This window comes from Hippocampus comes, unplaced genomic scaffold (assembly GCF_001891065.2).
Source record: "Hippocampus comes isolate QL1 unplaced genomic scaffold, H_comes_QL1_v1.1 scaffold7, whole genome shotgun sequence".
In the NCBI taxonomy this organism is placed as follows: Eukaryota; Metazoa; Chordata; class Actinopteri; order Syngnathiformes; family Syngnathidae; genus Hippocampus; species Hippocampus comes.
The window spans coordinates 4,011,507-4,028,578 of record NW_017842060.1 but is presented as its reverse complement, the minus strand read 5'-3'; the positions used below and the strand labels follow the sequence as shown (position 1 = coordinate 4,028,578).

General features: G+C 41.8%; 1 protein-coding gene across 7 annotated transcripts; it reads right to left on the bottom strand.

Moving 5' to 3' along the window:
- Positions 1–691: 691 nt before the first annotated feature.
- Positions 692–14,079, bottom strand: uso1 (USO1 vesicle transport factor). Of its 7 annotated transcripts, none has more exons than XM_019862519.1 (27): positions 13,813–14,079; positions 13,105–13,191; positions 12,848–12,912; positions 12,442–12,518; positions 12,228–12,239; positions 11,173–11,273; positions 10,657–10,759; positions 10,521–10,576; positions 10,301–10,421; positions 9,907–10,085; positions 9,151–9,291; positions 8,979–9,067; positions 8,433–8,587; positions 8,111–8,316; positions 7,884–7,913; positions 6,167–6,277; positions 5,960–6,078; positions 5,682–5,863; positions 5,273–5,394; positions 5,047–5,185; positions 4,380–4,549; positions 3,901–3,966; positions 3,725–3,823; positions 3,541–3,645; positions 2,375–2,590; positions 1,887–2,000; positions 692–843 (listed from the first exon to the last, which is right to left on the bottom strand). In XM_019862519.1, the coding sequence occupies exons 1-26, from the start codon at positions 13,876–13,878 to the stop codon at positions 1,935–1,937; spliced, it is 2,883 nt and encodes a 960-aa protein (XP_019718078.1). In that variant the 5' UTR covers positions 13,879–14,079; the 3' UTR covers positions 692–843; positions 1,887–1,934. The 7 variants fall into 7 exon arrangements, with proteins under 7 accessions (XP_019718078.1, XP_019718077.1, XP_019718076.1 ...); XM_019862518.1 differs by lacking the exon at positions 692–843 and adding an exon at positions 1,203–1,415; XM_019862517.1 differs by lacking the exon at positions 692–843 and having other exon boundaries at positions 1,208–2,000.
- Positions 14,080–17,072: the final 2,993 nt, after the last annotated feature.

Below are 17,072 nucleotides of genomic sequence, written 5' to 3'. Positions count from 1 at the left end.
TGAACTTTTAAAATTTAAGGTATTTTGGTGCCTTGGGATAAGATTAATTCATTTTATGGCCACGGTAGAAACGTTTTTCTTCACTCATCTTTCCCCATTGAAAAAAATGAAAATACTTTTAATCTGCTAAAGCAAGAAAAAAAAAAACACCCGGCAAATTTCTTTTCTTAGGCATACTGCCCTGGAATCTCACCTCTTCTCTCAGCCTCTCAGTACAGCAATGATATCAGTAGTTCTTTGCAGAGGATAAACAACATATGCCCATGAGTATAGTTGAAACGGTGAGAGGAGGGGACGCTAAACTGCACACAAGCTGATTTCTACTTGGCCGCAGGCTGCAAAATACGATCCGTGGGTGATCTTTTTTTTTTTTGTGGCCGACGATGAAAGGCATTAATGAACATGCCACCATCTGTGACCAAATCGATCGGTGGACCACTAACCTAAACGCCTTGTTTCATTTGTGTTCACATATTCCGCTGTTTACACAATAAACATTAGCCCACGTACCTGTGGGCGTTTCTCGTTGTACGCCAGGGGATTTTGGTTTAAACACGCCTTTAACTCTTGTATCTCAAGTTTGCGCTCACAATGGATGACTTATGGCACATGCAAGTCGGGTCATCTGTGTGTCAAGGCACCACTGTAAAAGGTTGTAACCAAACAACTTAAATAAAAATAGAATAACACAAATTTTTAGACGATTTTATTACATATACAGGACAGCAGGGTAGTCTAGTGGTTTGCAGGGTTGCCCCAAGTTTGGGGGGAGTTGACTCTCTGGCCTTCTTGGGCGGAGTTTGTTCTCCCTGTGCTTGCATGGGGTTCCTCCGATTTGTCCATCTTCCTCCCACATGCCCAAAAAAAAAATGCATGTTGAAGACTCCAAATTGTGCTTAGATGTGAATGCTTGTTGGTCAACTGCAAATGGCGACCTGCCCAAATGTTTTCCATAAGTCAGCCGGGTACTCTTTATAAATGAATATCTTACAGTATGTTGAAACATTTTTTTTTTACGTTTAATTGTGCTGCTCAAATTGAATTGCTCTTTATCTCAGTGTGTGTTGAGCTACAGTAGTACTGCAGATTCCCTACTAAACAAATAGTTATTTTAAGTGTGGTGATCAAGCCAATTTTTTTTTTTTTTTTTTTTGCTCTTGGATTTACTTTAAAAAAAATCTCCGTTAAAAAAATGTTCTCAGTCAAATTCAACAAACTCTAAGTTTATTTCAATACATCTTCATATTCCTGACTTGACACCAGCTCAGTCCAGCCTCCATGCGAAAAATAATACATTGGATCTGCGTTGGGAGACAGTAAGCCGGATGTGTATTTATAGAACATACTGCAATGGTTGGCACACTCCGTTTTGGAATGGAGGGTGTTTGCTTCTCTCTAGTGTTGAGCAAGAGACACTGCAACGTAAAATAAAGGACACACCCATCACAAACACAAACAAATCCGTGACAATGTGAATAGAATGGTAACAGATGCAAACAAACGGATATTTTTGATTTAGTAAAATTTAATTTACCAACAATTATAATTCTTCCATGAGTCTTGCTTTCAAGTTGTCTTCATAAATGTTTTACACAGTATAGCGGGATGACAAAAATATCGTTTTTTTCCATTTTTACAACTTGTCAGTTTTTGCAGCATATCGTAGAGCAATTAACATGTGATATTTATGCTACTTTTTTTTAACGTGTCTAAATGTGTCAAATGAACTTTTGTTGTTGTTTTGAAGCGTATTAACTCTATGAGATGAACACACCAACTTTCTTTTGCTTGTTTGTTTTGTTTTTTTGGACTAAAGATGGCAAAAAGGTGTACACGTCATGTGGAACGTGGAAAACAAACATGGCAACCGCCGGAGAGAAAGACACCTGCTTCGATATCAAAGTCCAACTTCCTCACGCCGGTCCTCTCGTCTTCTAATCCTCATCTTCGTCGTCCTCGTCAGTCTGGTCCCTGGTGTCCAGCTCGTCCTCGTCGTCCACCTGCGGTTACAAAATGTCTTCCCTGGTTACATAGATTTTGTTGACAAACATAGTATTAGACTTGGGGAGTCATTCAAAGTGACAAGGCGAGCATACACTCGGCTCTTGGCTCTCAAAGGGGTCTGGGAGTGTCCACGCAGACCCCTTTGAGAGCTGAAGCAACCTAGCTTGGCGCTAACTGCTAACGGGCAGGTGTTTTAATTTAATTATTGCTACTAGAGCTCATATTTCATGCTTTTTCATGCCATCTAAAGCCTTAAATAATATTTTCATGCTTTTTAATTTCCGGTGGAAACACTATCATTATCGCGATCATCGACAGAGTTCTAAATTCTCGTTCTAAAGTTATCATCATCATCACTTCTACTGTATACCGTCTCTCCGAGGTCTTTGAGTCTCTTCTTCAGGTTTTGTATCTTCTGGTCCTGGTCAGCCAGGAGCATGAGAAGGTCATCCTGTTCCTTCTTGGACTCCAGCAGGTCCGCTTCAAGCTTGGCCATCTCCGTCTGCAGGATGGCCGCCGAGCTGGTGGACGAGGCCGCCTGCTGCTCTAGCTGTGCACGGCCCTCCGTCAGGACCTGGACCTCCTCCTGAGGAGTGGACATTGACATAGAACAGAAGTGTATAAAGTTCAGGTGCAATGGTTCATCAATACTTTCAAAAGTTTTGATCACACTGATCAACATTTTTTTTAACCTTTTTTTTCAGAGATGTAAACTTTTAGAGGGCAAACTTAGAAACAAAAAATGAAACAATTTCAAAAACCTGATGTGGTAGAGAAAAATAAAAGGTAATACCTTTTTTTTTTTTTAAATCAGCATCAAAGCCATCTCCGATTACATTTTACTGTTAACCAGTGCAATCAATTAATCGTTCAGAGACCGTGTTTGATTAAAAATTGTCAAAATCCTCGGAATCTTAGTCCCTCATGAATAAATATTCTCAGATTTCTGCAGTCGTCCATGAAAGCAGACTTCTCTTTGTGTTGAAAACAAGAACACATTTGCAAGCATCTGCTTGTACTTTGGAAAACAATGAGCAACATTTTCTCAGATTTTTTTCTGACTGTGATCTTTCGGACCAAATTCGTAACAAAATCTTACAGCTGTACATTTTCTGCACTGTCAATATGAAATAGTGGACTGTTATTGAAGATAGGGATGGAAATGAAACTTTTTAAAACCCCGATTCATTGATTCATCAATTAAAAAAATTATAATATTTGAGAAAAATGTATTTTTATAGTTTAAACCCTGCCTCGAGCTTGAAACGCATTTCAACATATTGAAACACACTTTTTAAAAATTTTGGATACAAATTTCAATAAACTGCTCAGTGTGGGCCTCCTTTCCCACATGCCAGGGAATTACATTAACTGTTGGATACTGTGAAGGCAAACCGCCCCCCCAAAAAAAAAAACAAAAATATGTAATTGTTGCAGCAAGTGCGCGATCGATTGAACCGCAATATAGCGCGGGATAAGGCTGAACAATTTGAATGATTAATTTCAGTGAAAATGAGAGATCATATTCTCACACACTTTCAGTCTCTCCATTTCGGAGGTCTGCGCTGCGAGTCTGCTCTCCAGTTCGGCCGTCTTGGTAGCATCCAACGAGGAGTCACCGCTTGGGGCAGCACTTGAAGACTGAGGAGGTCGAACTTGATTATTAACTAGATGAAGTGTTTGAGAAAAAAAAAAAAATCCTGAATTTGCATGTGTTTACCTCCGTTTCAGCTCCTCTGAGCGGGCTTTCATTGTCTGTCTTTAGCTGGCTGATCTCGGCTGCCTGCGACTGGACCTGACTCCTCAGAAGCTCCAACTCCTTGAAGCGACACCAAGTCATGGAGATGAACAACACAAGCACCGTGCATAATCATTAATCATCATCATCAAGGTCACCTTGAGGAGTTCTGACTTGTCCGGGCCTCCTGTGGCGCCCTCAGTTGGCTGAGACCCTTCGGACCGCTAAGAGAACAAGCACAATCAAATAGATTAGGTGTGCTAAAAAAAAAAAAATCTGGTTCTTGGGGCGTATCGACCAAAGCATGTCACAAACATGTTGTTCAGACAACTGGGAATTACAATTTTTGGGGAGAAAAAAAAAGCATAACATTGCTCTTTTATGGCTGTCAAGATTCTGAGGTTTCCTTAGATGTACATTCATTCATTCACACAGAGCATACTTTTGAGCACCTAAAAATGGAGGTCTTGCATAAAACGGTTTTGACTTCTATAGCCGTCAATGGCAGTGAATGATTTTTTTGTTATGTATATATTTGCTTCACGTACAACACTTTGTATACAGCGTTGGTTGTTTAAAAGCGCTCTAGAAATACAGTTGCGTTGAGTGTTGTACAAAGGCTGAAGTCGCAACTAACCAAGGAGTCAATGATGGCGTCTTTTTCACGCAGCTGGGTCTGGAGGAGGGCGTGTTGCCTGCGCAGCTCCTCCACCTCTTCTCGAAGCTGCGCCGGCTCTTCGGTCTGCATGCCATTAACGTGGGAACCGTCTCCCAGCGTGTTGGCGCCTTGACTCGCGTTTTCCTTGCCTACACACATACGGAGAAACCGTGTCATTTTTAACACTGACAGATGGGCCAGGTCCTTCGTACAGGAGGCACGATGGTTAAAAATGAATGTTAAAAAAAAAAGTTCTGTTCATGATAACAATCATAAGTAAAAAAAAATAAAATAATAATAATAATAATAATAAAATACAAAAATTGTGAAGACCTTTCCAACGCAAATGGCAGTTCGCCAAACTACCGCAGTAATGTGGCAAGTGCTGCCGAGGCGAACTTATTCGATGTCTGATGAATGTATTCCAATTTGGTACCAAGACATTTTGAGTACACTTTGTCAAATACTAGTGTGTGAGAGACAATTAAAAAAATTAAATCACATTTTTAAAAAAATTAATCAAACCAATTTTAGGCGGGGGGGTGACTAATTTACTTTAACAAATATTACGGGAATCAGGATACTGCAAACGGTGAGTGGGCCGGATGAAAGCATGTGACAGCAGTGGCGTGCGTGGTGATCATACCCAGCTTGAGTTTGAGGAGGTTGTACTGGTCCTTATGCTGCTGGATCTGGCTCAGCTGCTGGGCCATGGTGGCCTGCATCTGTTCAGTCTGGGTGGTCATGGAGGACACCTGCTCCTTCAGCTCCTGAATCTTGGCATCCTGACCACAGAAGCGAAATCATGAGCACAACTGCTCAATCTCTCGATGCGAGTCCCCCCCCCCCCACCCCCCGAGATAGGTGCTTGCCTGTTCTCTGATCAGCTCTTTGTACTGCGTGACGATGTTGTCGTGCTGCTCCAGCGTCTTCTTCACCTCCTCTTCCTTCTTCTCATCTTCACTGGACTTGTGGACCGCCTTAGTTATCACACCTGTTGATGCCAAAAGGGCAATATATTTGGACGTATTGTGGAAAATACACTCCTGAAGTCAAATACAGCTTGTGCTTTTTCTTTGACCTTATATTTATTTTTTGGGGGGGTGTTGAATAAGAAGGAAAGAATGACAGTATGAAAGGATGAACTCCGCGTGCTTTTTCATCTGCTCCCCCACCCCAATTTTCAAATAAACAGGCTGCTATCACACGTCACAGAAAAGTAAAATGCAGCATAAAAAATGCAGAGAAAAGTCAACCTCAGAGGTGTCCGTGTGCACTAACCCTCCAGTTCTTTGACCAGCTTGGTGAACTCGTGGTCAAAGAGCATCTGGTCCGGAGCTGGGAAAACCGGCTGCGGCTTTTGAGCTGCGCGCGAGTACAGCTCGTGTTTAGTGACGAAGCCTAGCTTCTCCACAAAGTTCTCCTTGCCAATGCGCTTCTCGATCAGTTGCTTCAACTTCTCTCTGAGGAGGATGAGGAGCACAGACACACACAAAATAAAAAATAAATAAAAAGACCTTTGCACTGCAAATGACAATTCGCGATGGTGAGCAGCTCACTTGGTATAGTTCTCCAGCGAGTTGTCGTTGTAATAAATGCAGATGCCCAGCAGCAGCGCACACAGGCCCTGCACCAGACGTTCGTCCTCTCCCAGGTTCTCGGAGATCTGCGCTGTGAGCTACAGAGGCCCCAAGAGTCAAGGACACTTAAATGACGACAACTTGCTGTAAATGAGCACGTAGACCGAGCATAGCAAGTGAGGATACAAAGGGAACGTTTTCCTGATTGTGTAGAAAGTGTGTGACGGCGATGGGGCAGTTGTTGATCCACGTGCACAGCAGCATGAGGAGACCCACTCTGGTCTGCACTTTACTGCCCTGTGGAACACAACACAGACATTTTGAATTGTATTTTTTTTTTTTATCTCAATTTCTCATGTCCGATCTAATCTTTGCATCTTAATTAAATCAATAGTTACTCCTTTTTTTTTAAACCCTCAATCAGCCATTAGTTTCAAGCAAGCATCTTTTACACTGCCTGAAAATGTTTCAAAAGTAGCTTTCTTTTTAGTACAATACATCATAAATGCTTTGTTTGTCAAAATAAAGCAAGAAATCATTTTCGGAATTACACAGTCAGCATTCGTCAATGTTCTGTGTTCATGGCAGAATCTGTGTAAAAGAGGTTATTAATAGGGTTAGCAGAAGAAAAAAAAAAACAGCAACAGCAGACATGGTTAGGTTGAGCAACACATGGATATCTTACGTCGTGATCTTGGTTCAAAGGTGGGAGAAGATGTTTTTCAAATGAACATTACCAACCGCGACATGCTTTTAACAACAGACTAAATATTATCTTATCAATGATGAACCATTCCACCTCTGACAGGGAACAAAAAGTGTTCAAATACTGCTCAACATGTCTTTTTAAAAAAACACAGGAGCAAAGGCAAGAAGCTCTGCTGGGCTGCAAAACAAACACATGCTTGCGCAAAAAAACGTTTCAGCCTTTTATAACCTATGCAGTTGACAAAAGTCACCTTTCCAGAATTAAGTCTCCGAATAGGACACAATGCACGATATTGAAACAAACAAAATCTCTTATTGGACACACAAAGTATGATGGAATAGGCTTATAATGCTGTCAGTGTACAGCGGAAAAATGATCTGTACTGTGGGGCATCAAGGGTAAAGATGATGGACCGCATTTCAACAAAACAACACAGTGCCTGATTGGTTATTTGCATAGCCCCAACGAGAGGAGAAAAAAACAAAACAAAAAAACACGGTGGCACCAGAACAAGGTTGTTGACTACCTGCAGAGTCGACGTGGCATCTGTAAAGCTGTAATTTTCTGCGGCATTTTAAGAGAGTTGTTGTATGCGGATAATCATTTTAATGCTAATACAGGTTATTGGTTGTGTCTATTAATTGATGAATTGAAGGTTAAGAATTTGTAAGATGTTATTCCAATTAAATATTGGGTGGGTTGGGGGGGGGGGGGTCATTTAATATATATTTTTTAAGATGGCCATTATCCGCCTTTGAAGGTAATACAGCATTAGATTATTAATTCTATTCAAAGTAAATAAACTATAGAAATATTGTGAATCAAATACCAACATTTTTTTTTTTTGTGTGTGCAAATAAGGGCCTCCTCCCAAATCGACTCTATAGTTCTGCAAATGCCTCCTGGACCGCTGCAGTGGAGTAAACAAACACCATGGTGAGCCCCTATTTGAAGAACTACGGCAACTGAAAAGCCCAAAAGGGGTGATTGTGCACCAGTGCAACCTGACAATAAGCCGCGGGACAGAAAGGGGAACCAGCAGAATGCAAACTGGCAAATAAAAAAAAAAAAAAAACGTTTTTTGAAAGATGCTCCTAAAAAAAAAAAAAAAAAGACCTTCCTCCCTCACAAGCCAAGCGGAGACAAAGAAAAAAAAACACGCTCAAACTACACACAAACACATGTAGCACGCACTTTACTCACCCGCCGGCTGATCTTATCACCCTGAAAAACCACAACGTGACACCGCTCGAATCAATGATAGTCATCCTTTGGCCACTAAAAAAAAAATGGGCTTTTCTAATTTCTTGACTAGACGGACCCCGAATAGGGGAGAAATCTTTCCCGGGGGTCCGATATGAGAACCAATGCACTTCCCCCAACCACGCCACCTTAAGAGTGCCCATTTGGCGCACATCTACCTGGGAGAGGATGTTGGTGCACTGCTGCAGCAAGGAGACGGGAGGCTTGCCCAAGCTGGTGGCCAGCTGGACCCGCAGCAGCTGCTCCTTCTGGGTGAGGTTGTCCTGCAAGGCGTGCGCCAGGGCCACCGACGCGCACCAGTTGGACAGCGAGTCGGCCGAGAACAGGCCGCCGCACAGCAGTTGGCCGGCTGAGATGGAATTGGCTGAGAGATGCACACAACACACGAATTTGATTAATACATAGGAGCAGTGATGGAGAATAACCCCGATAACATAGTGTTGCAAATAACCGCTGACTCATGTGAAGAGCGTGACTGACCGTCGATAGTGGAGGGGAGCAGCGTGGCCACGATCTCCCCTTGCCCTTTCTGGTTCTTGTACAAGAAACATTGGAAGCAGTAGAGCACGGCGCAGCGCAGCACAAAAGGTTGCCTCTCGTTGACCATGGACATGAGCAGGACCACGATGGCGGGTCTACGGAGAGCCCAGGACGTTGCAGAGATGTACAGTGAACTTGTGCTACCATCTTGGTGTCACAATAGTGCTTGGCCACCATTTTGTGGCATCTTGGTATCAAGGAATTCTTGTGAGGTGACTTGAGTGGTTTCATTTCGACAAAAATACCGCTTTGCCGCCATCTTGTGGCATGTATTGGCTATAAAACGTTAAGGGAGAAGAGTCAGTTGCAGATTTCGCCATTTGCAGCTGGATTCTGGCATTACCCCCCGAAAATTAGCAGCGGTTTATAAATATAGCCAGAGCATAAGCGCCATTATGTGGCATTTTAGAGCCATGCCGATGGAGCACAACAACATAAATAAGTGAAGCCGGGGGATTATTCTTCTGTGGATTTACTGTGTCTTACCTGGGTGGGTTCGATGGTGCATTGACTGAGGCAAAGTAGTCCTGGTTGACCTGTGAGCCCCTGATGACTTCTGACACAGTGTTGATGGTCTGTAGGGACGCGGCGACAGAAGACTTGAAAATGAAACAAGCCTTCTCCTGCGGTTGCATTAAGACGACTGACCGCCATTTACCTCAGTGAGGATGTCCGCCGGCACGCCGGTGGCCATGAGGATGGTGCACAGCTGCTGCAGCAGGCCACACTGGTACATGGATTTCTGACAGCTCGCCGTCGCTCCCGGTGAATTCACCGGGGAGACCATGACTCGCACCAGCTGGGATCAACCAACACAACACAGTATTTGCCGGCGTGGCTATAAAACGGAGCTGGAAGAATACTCAATTTGGCAGGGCAATAGATATAAAAACGTATAATGGTCAGGATCGTTATCAGGCTTCTGCAGAGCTTGCGGATGGGCTCATGATTTGAATCGGGAGTGTGCTAGAGGGAAACATCTACACATGCAGGATAGGTGCCCTCAAGGACTGGAATTGGTGAGCCATTATATAGATGATGTTATTTTGTTTTGTTTTCTTCAATATGCATTTATAAATAGTCGATGAAAGTTCCTGCTGGGGGAAAAAAAAAACTTGCCAGGAAAAAAAACCCAAATCCCAGCAGGGGAAAAAAAAACTAAAATCTAAAACGATTGCATTTCTTGCCGACTGACCAACTCAGCATTAGCTCTGGTGGTCATTTTTGGGAATCATATAACTATATTTGGAACATTTGTTTTCAGTACAATAATGTGATTTTCATGTTGGGTTTTTTCTATATGCAGAGGGGAATAGGATTTTGGTGAAAGCAAGGTCAGAATCCAAAAATTGAGCTGAAATTTAAAAAAAAAAAAAAGATTAACTAAATTGCCTACAAAGATTCTCTACGGTACCTGCAGCATGAGGTGAAGGTTGGTGACTTTCTGTGCCGACCAGCCCGAGTTGTCGTCACCGACCTCGAACCACGGCCTCATGCGCTGGATGAAGGAGCCCTCTTTGAAGAAGTTCTGGTTCGAGCTGTTGTTCTTGAGCAGGTTGCGCAAGAGGAGCAGGCAGTCCTCGACCACAATCCCTGTGCACATCGATCCAGTCCTACTTAGTGTTTTTGCAACAGAATAAGTCACGCTGGCGGCGTAGCGGCCGTTGCTCGGATCGGATTCACTGTGAACGATGCATGGATACATTCAAATTTTGCTCGCAGTTAAAAATCCGCTCCTCATTTCATTAACAAATCAGAGATGATGTCCGCTTGTATCGTAAGAATCCCTGCACTGGAGATGTTTCTACCTCCATCGCTGCTGCCCTCTTCTGTTATAATATCCAGGAGGCGCTCAAAGGCGTTCTCAAAGGCCACAATCTTCTGGATGGCAGCGTTGCCTTTGGTCAGCTGCTGGAGCAATAACAAGCCCTGCGGAGGCGGGTGGGAAATGGGTTCATTTGGTTCGGAATGGAATAAATGAAACGTAATGGTTTTGAATGAGAAAAAAAAAATCCTTGAAGTGCTCACGTCGTTGCGTATCACTTCTCTGGAATCGGCCAGCAGGTCCATCAACCTGGAGACCCCTGCAAGTGCAAGCGAATGCCGTCTAACATACTGGAAACAGTTCGCAGGACACGCAGAAAGCAAAGGATGGCAAACGCACCCATGGGGCTGACCAGGATGATGCTCTGCAGCTGGACACACTGGTTCCTCAGGAGGGCCGTAAGTAGCTTCACAGCGGGCCAACGCACGTGAAAGTCAAACTCCTGTGATGAAAACGTGCGGAAAGAAAGGCGCAGAAGAGCAGATGTGGCATCTGTAAAGCTGACACTTACACCGTGGTTCAAAGAGGAAGTGAAATATACTTTGTGTTCGGATATCATGGGCAGACATATATTATTCAATGATAGATGGGGTACGGGATGGGGCAGTTATTTGGGGTGTGGGATTTACTTCTACGCATTCATATTTTGGAAAAAAAATCTTAGATATTTTTCCACCTGTCAAAAAAACAAAAAACAAAAAAAAAAAAAAAAAAAAAACAAGAAGAGACGTTTATCTCACTCAGCTGCTGTTTTGGTTAGCGATAGTTCAACGGTGGTGTGATTTGCAGGACGCGTTTATAGATAAAACTATTTGTAAATCGCTAATTGTCCCTTCATCTCTCTGAGAGCAGTACCTCCAACATGGTGAGGAGCAGCGTGGTATGCTCGGGTTCCTGAATGAAGGCTTCTGTGAACTTGGCGCCCAGGTCATCTGCCTGCTTCTGGGCAGTCTCATCTGTATATTTAAAAAAAAAAAAAAAAAAGGAGGAGGAAATGACAGGTGAGGTTGTGCGAAAAGCACTAAGAAATACAGGAAGGACTACTAAGCGAGGGAGTTTGCCGCATTCAGCCCCAGTTAGTTGTCGGCTAAACTACAATGGTGAAAGCTCCGTAATTGGATCAGTTGTTGAATTGTAAGTTAGCCTTTTTCACACAGAAATTTGCGCCAATATCCTTTGACCCAGATCCTATTGAAGTAGAATAGGGCCGTGATCCAAGTTATAAATATCATTTTTACATTAAATAAATTGATGATTGAACTGGTTTTAGTCATAAAGCACCATATTATTTCATTCATAGAGTTATTTGACCCCCACAGGCGTCTTTGTTTTGGCGGGAAAACAATGCAACCGGACAGGACGTAAAACAGCCTAAAAAAAAAAAAAAAAAAAGGCCAAAAACTGGCCAAAGCTATAACGCAAGGCAATGGCCCCGGGATCAGAGTCCTTGGTTGACAAAATGGTGTCCATAAACCATATGTCATTGATTTAACCATTGTCAGACAGTCTGGTAATTGCCAGACTTTGTATTCTACAACTTTGAACAAAACAACACGGTCGCATCACAGTGCAGGACGAAATTTTTTTCGAAACGCTGCTCGAGGCTGCCTATTTTCTCTACTGGCTCTCCCTCACTTACCAAACGATTTCATTCAGTGCACTTATCTGTTGCTGCAAGCACAGCTCCCACTCCTCCTCAAGCCCCCCCCAAAAATGTGATTAGTTCTACACTACAACCTTGGCTGGGGTTCCGTTTAAAAGGCAACATGGATAAAATATCCATGTCTAATAATGGCATTTGTCAACAATGAGAAATCATTAGATGAGGTGTGCAGTTGTTGGTGTCTGGTAATGAGAAGAAAAAAACTTAGAGGGGGGAGGGGCAATCATGCACAGTGAAAAGGTTTTACCTTCTGATTCGTCTGTGAGGTTAAGACATGGAAGAGAAGAAGAGAGAGATGACAACCTTTACATTTAAAACACAGACACTGTTGGCGTACAGGAAGAGAGCAATGCACACTGAGTGACTGTCCACATGACACATGAGGTCGACACCAAAGTTACCTTTCTAAAAAAACAAATAAATAAATAAATAATTCCGAACAGTGGCGACATGGTCACTACCTTGCTCTTCCTCCTCGTCATTGCAGATAATGTTGTACAGCGTGTCCAAAGCGTAGCCGAGGATTTCCGAGTCAGACCTGATGGGTTTCATAGCAAAAACGTGAACAGCAATGTTTTACAATTACGCATGGAGGAAATTATGTGGTAACAGAAATCATCCTTTTCAGAGTTTAATCCCGTCACAATGATAAAATCTTGACTGCACTGTACACGCACGCAGTCTTTTAGAGAGGACGCATTGGAGGAAAACTCTTTCGTGTTTTTGGGAGCGTCTTCCAAACCATCAAGCTTGAACTGAATAAAGGCGTTATGATGGCGAGAGTTTGAGGGTGAAACAGATTGTTTCTATTCCCCCTGAGAGAAAAAACATTAAATGACAATCAGTGTCAACTGCATTTATACGTACCTGTCAGTTTGCAGGATGTTTATCAAGTGATCCATTGCTTGTGTGCCAACCTCCATGCGATATTTCTACAAAACAAATGGTGATGATTTTAAAACAGGCTGCTTTAACAGACACTAGACAATGAATAGCTATTGCAGAAGCCGATTTGTCCTCATATACGCCTGGAAATATAACCTCACTCACATCGTTGTTCCTAAAAAGAAGCTTTCTGTTTCAAAAAGGTCAGTGCGCCCTTGACTAGGCAGTTGAGATCTTACCTTAGAGAGGGACTTAAGAGCACGGACCGCATCCCTGCGATCTTCGAGGAGAGTCGACGAGGCAACCCTGTCGCACAATTTCTGGATCTGTCACCGGAGGAAATGCTATATATTATCAAGCTCGAACATCTGCCCAATACTGAGAAGCACCAATTCTAGTGTCATTTTAAATGGCAAAATAAGAACACAGGTCAATCAATTTGGACCAAGTAATGTAGATGAAGTAACTTTGCGATTGGACAAATATGTCACTGTGCCTGTTTAGCAAGGTTTGCAGTTTATACTTAAATACTTATTAAGGAAATTAATAACACTCAATTGATGATATTGACTTTATATGAATTTATTTATATTAATATTTAATACATGGGAGATGTTAGATACGATTCAAAGCATGTAAAATATCTTGATCAATCAATTTGCAACATCTTGACTGGATTAACCACCATTTCAATTATTAAAACACAATCAAAGGATATACTATAAAACAGCAAGTAGCATACGCAGAAAATGACAGGTTAGCTACTTTAGCATCGACGGTAGCAAACCTGATTAGATGAGGCTAATTACTTCATTAAATGGACGACGCCACGTATATGGTATTGTAAAAGGCTCAGCTTTAAAGTGGAGGTTAAACGCACTTTGAAAAACGAATTACGTGTAAGCAAATGCTAAACTAATCGCAGCCAGCCGGAGTTAGCTTCATACCGTCTCCGCTCCAGTGGGCTGCGGCCCGGCTGTCTGCCCGCCCATCACTCCCCTGAAGAAGTTCATCTTTGCAGACGTCCCCTTTGCGACCCCTCCAACGACGACACTCGGAGTCTTCTCTCTGTGATTCGGGTGAGGGGGGGAAATTTTGGAGGAAAGTGGACGCGATGGTGTGTTGTTGTTGTTATTTGAATTATTTTGTTAGGTTGATAGTGCGACCCCGGAACTCCTCGCGGGAGAAGGAGATCGCGCATGCGCGAGGACGTGGCGATACGTGGCCCATCGTTGACACATTTAAAGGGCCAGGACAACAAACACTATCAGTGAAAATGTACGGAGGACATTTTGGGCCAAAATAAAGCAAATATAAACAAACCCTTTAATTGTGAAGACTATAAGTACAGTACTGTATATACCCGATTCCAACGAATGTAGGACGTTGTGTTAAAGATAAATAAAAACAGAACAGCAAGATTTGCAAATTCTGTTCAACCTATATTTAATTGATTACCCTAAAAGGACTAGATATTTCGTGTTCAAAGTGGTCAAATTGTTTTTCGCAATTAAACGCTAACGTAAAATTGAAGTGGATCAGCATCTGTGTCATCCGCAACCAGGAGGGACTTCTATCTAGAATTGTTTAATAGTAAATGATTAAAACATGAACTATAATGTCATGTATTTCTTTTTATGTAATGACTATAGAATTATTTAATACTTGCTTTGTGTGTGAGTAATTTTAGTGTGTAATCTTGAGGCAAGTTTTTCCTGATTTACTGGTATGAATGTGAGTGTAAATGTTTGCCCTACAATATGCTGTTCTCACCGGATGTGATGATAACCATAGAAACAAAAATGAAACTTGAGACGCAGGTATCTGGCTGCAATCCCAGCACCAGTAACACCTTCAAGAGTTACTAGGTGACAGTATCACTCTGAAATAAAAGTAAAATCCAACCTGCTGATGAGATTTGTGTAATTATTTTTCAGATGTTTCTCCACAAGACAATGCTAAACTCCAAATTTACTACTTTGAGTGATCCACTGTAAAGATAATATAAAAGGCCATAATAGGAAAGCTGCACAACACATGAGCGATGTTATGAGTGGTGCTGATATCATCAGTAGTTTATTATAGCTGACACATTCAAAATGGAAAGGAAAGTCAACTCAAAAAGAAACTAACCAAAAAAATGTATTGGAGCAACAAGGCTAAGTTAACACAGTAAAAGATGGCTATCATGTTTTGAAGCACACAATCTATTTCCATTCAATAAGGACTGGCATGATTCACTGTGACTATCCAGTCTACTTGCAACCAGAGAGGCAAATAATAATTTACAGCTTTGTCTGCTTGAGATCTTCACTGCCACACCCACACAACAAACTAAAGCATTGAACAAAACATATTTTCTGAAAATAGGTTGCGCCGATTCAGGTGAATTTTGGAGGCCGCGTTCAAAACAACAGATTGTCTCTGGAAATGTTGCCCTTCCGAAAGAGAGAAAAAAAAAATCAAACAAAACAGTGCGATACCCACCAAACAAGGAAGACCTTATTACCATATTTTGTTGCTACATCACGTTCCCCCTTTTCCAGTGCAAGATTATAAAAACAAAATAATGAATTTTCCTCTGCAGCTGAAACTACCAAACTGGAAAAAAATTACTCCTGGAGGGCAAATGAATGAAAAATAAGCACAATGAGTAAGCGAGGTGATGAAAAATAGAAACGCGGCTGGAAAAGTAATCTCGGGTGTTGGTGGTCTACAAAATTGTATTTTGAGAAACATGAAAACCTGAGAGCAAAAAATATATAGTGAGACCAACCTCCAGGAAACATATCAAAAGTTGATCTTTTTGTATTTTGCCACACCAGAGTAGTACCAGTGACAGCCATTGGGGGAGGGGGGGGGGAGATAAACATAACCATAAAGCATGGAAACGAAACAGGAACATCTTCAATATGAGCACTCCAATCATCCAAAATCATGACATTCAATGCACCAAGTATACGCAAACAAAATAATACTCGGTAACAATGACTCAGTCCCAATGGAGAGTAGTTTTACTTTATTTTAGTCAACATTTATACTTGGGTAATGTGATTTTTTTTTTTTTTTTTTTTGGACTGGTCATAATCGCCTACATTGATTGCCTTTACAGGTTTTACACAGTTTTATGCTAATACACTGCACATCTTCAATTGTTTTTATTTTTGATTTTGCAGATTCCAATACATCAAAATGAAACTACGGTGTCTGGGCTATGTTAAAAACATGAAATATATAATTGTACCTTTGTTTTATTTTAAGGTGGGCCCCTCAAAACTGAAAAGCAAAGAATATTTACAAAAAGTCGCATCTTAAATATGGAAGTGGGCCACAAGCACTAACTTCAATCTGACCAAAGTCCAAAAATGGCAACGTTTCAGTAAGAGCGAAGAAGGTGAACGCAGAAGGCACCATTTTTTTTGTTGTTTTTGTTTTTATATACCAAGAGAAAGGAATGTGAAACAGTAAACTATGACTTTTGCTGTACATTTATTCTGTCACTTTTTGACGACAGGAAAGACGTCCTTCATCCCTAGCTGGCAAAAAAAAAAAAAAAAAAAAGTTTGAATGAAAAGAAACCAGTGCGCCACTCTTCCATTCTTCAGTATCCTTTGTCCCCCCCCCCTGCATCCACCTAACATCCAAACATAGTCAGTTGATGAACATCCTGGATTATTTATACTTAGAAACGAGGCAAAAATAGGTCATCTTGTCCATCCAGCAGTAAAATGTAAATTTTCGGTATACATTGGTCACAGCAGCGAGGCCTGCCCCGTTTGTGTCGTGTCTCTTCGGCGGCTTTCCGAGTGAGAATGTCGACATAAGAGAGGGGAAGGGGGGGAAAAAAAAAAAAAAAAAAGTATCCATGAGTGCATATTGGCAAATGCGGTATGCAAATTTTGAAAACAGTGGTCTCTCGAAAAGATGGAAGGGTGGAAAAAAAGGCAGGTCTTTCCCTTCCGAACAGCACAACTTTTGCAACTTCCAACAGTAACTAGCATAGAAAATGTGCAATGGAAGGTTAAGTCAAGTCTGATAATCTCTTTCATCCAGAATAACAGCTGGGTTTTTTTTTTCCTTTTTAAATGGTATTGAAAGTCTTTCAGTCCCTCCGAAGGTGGCACAAGATGACTCCTGGTTGCTTTCCCCAGACAAAATGTACAAACAATAAGTTTGTGATTTCTTGCTGTAGCAAAAGAAGAGAGGG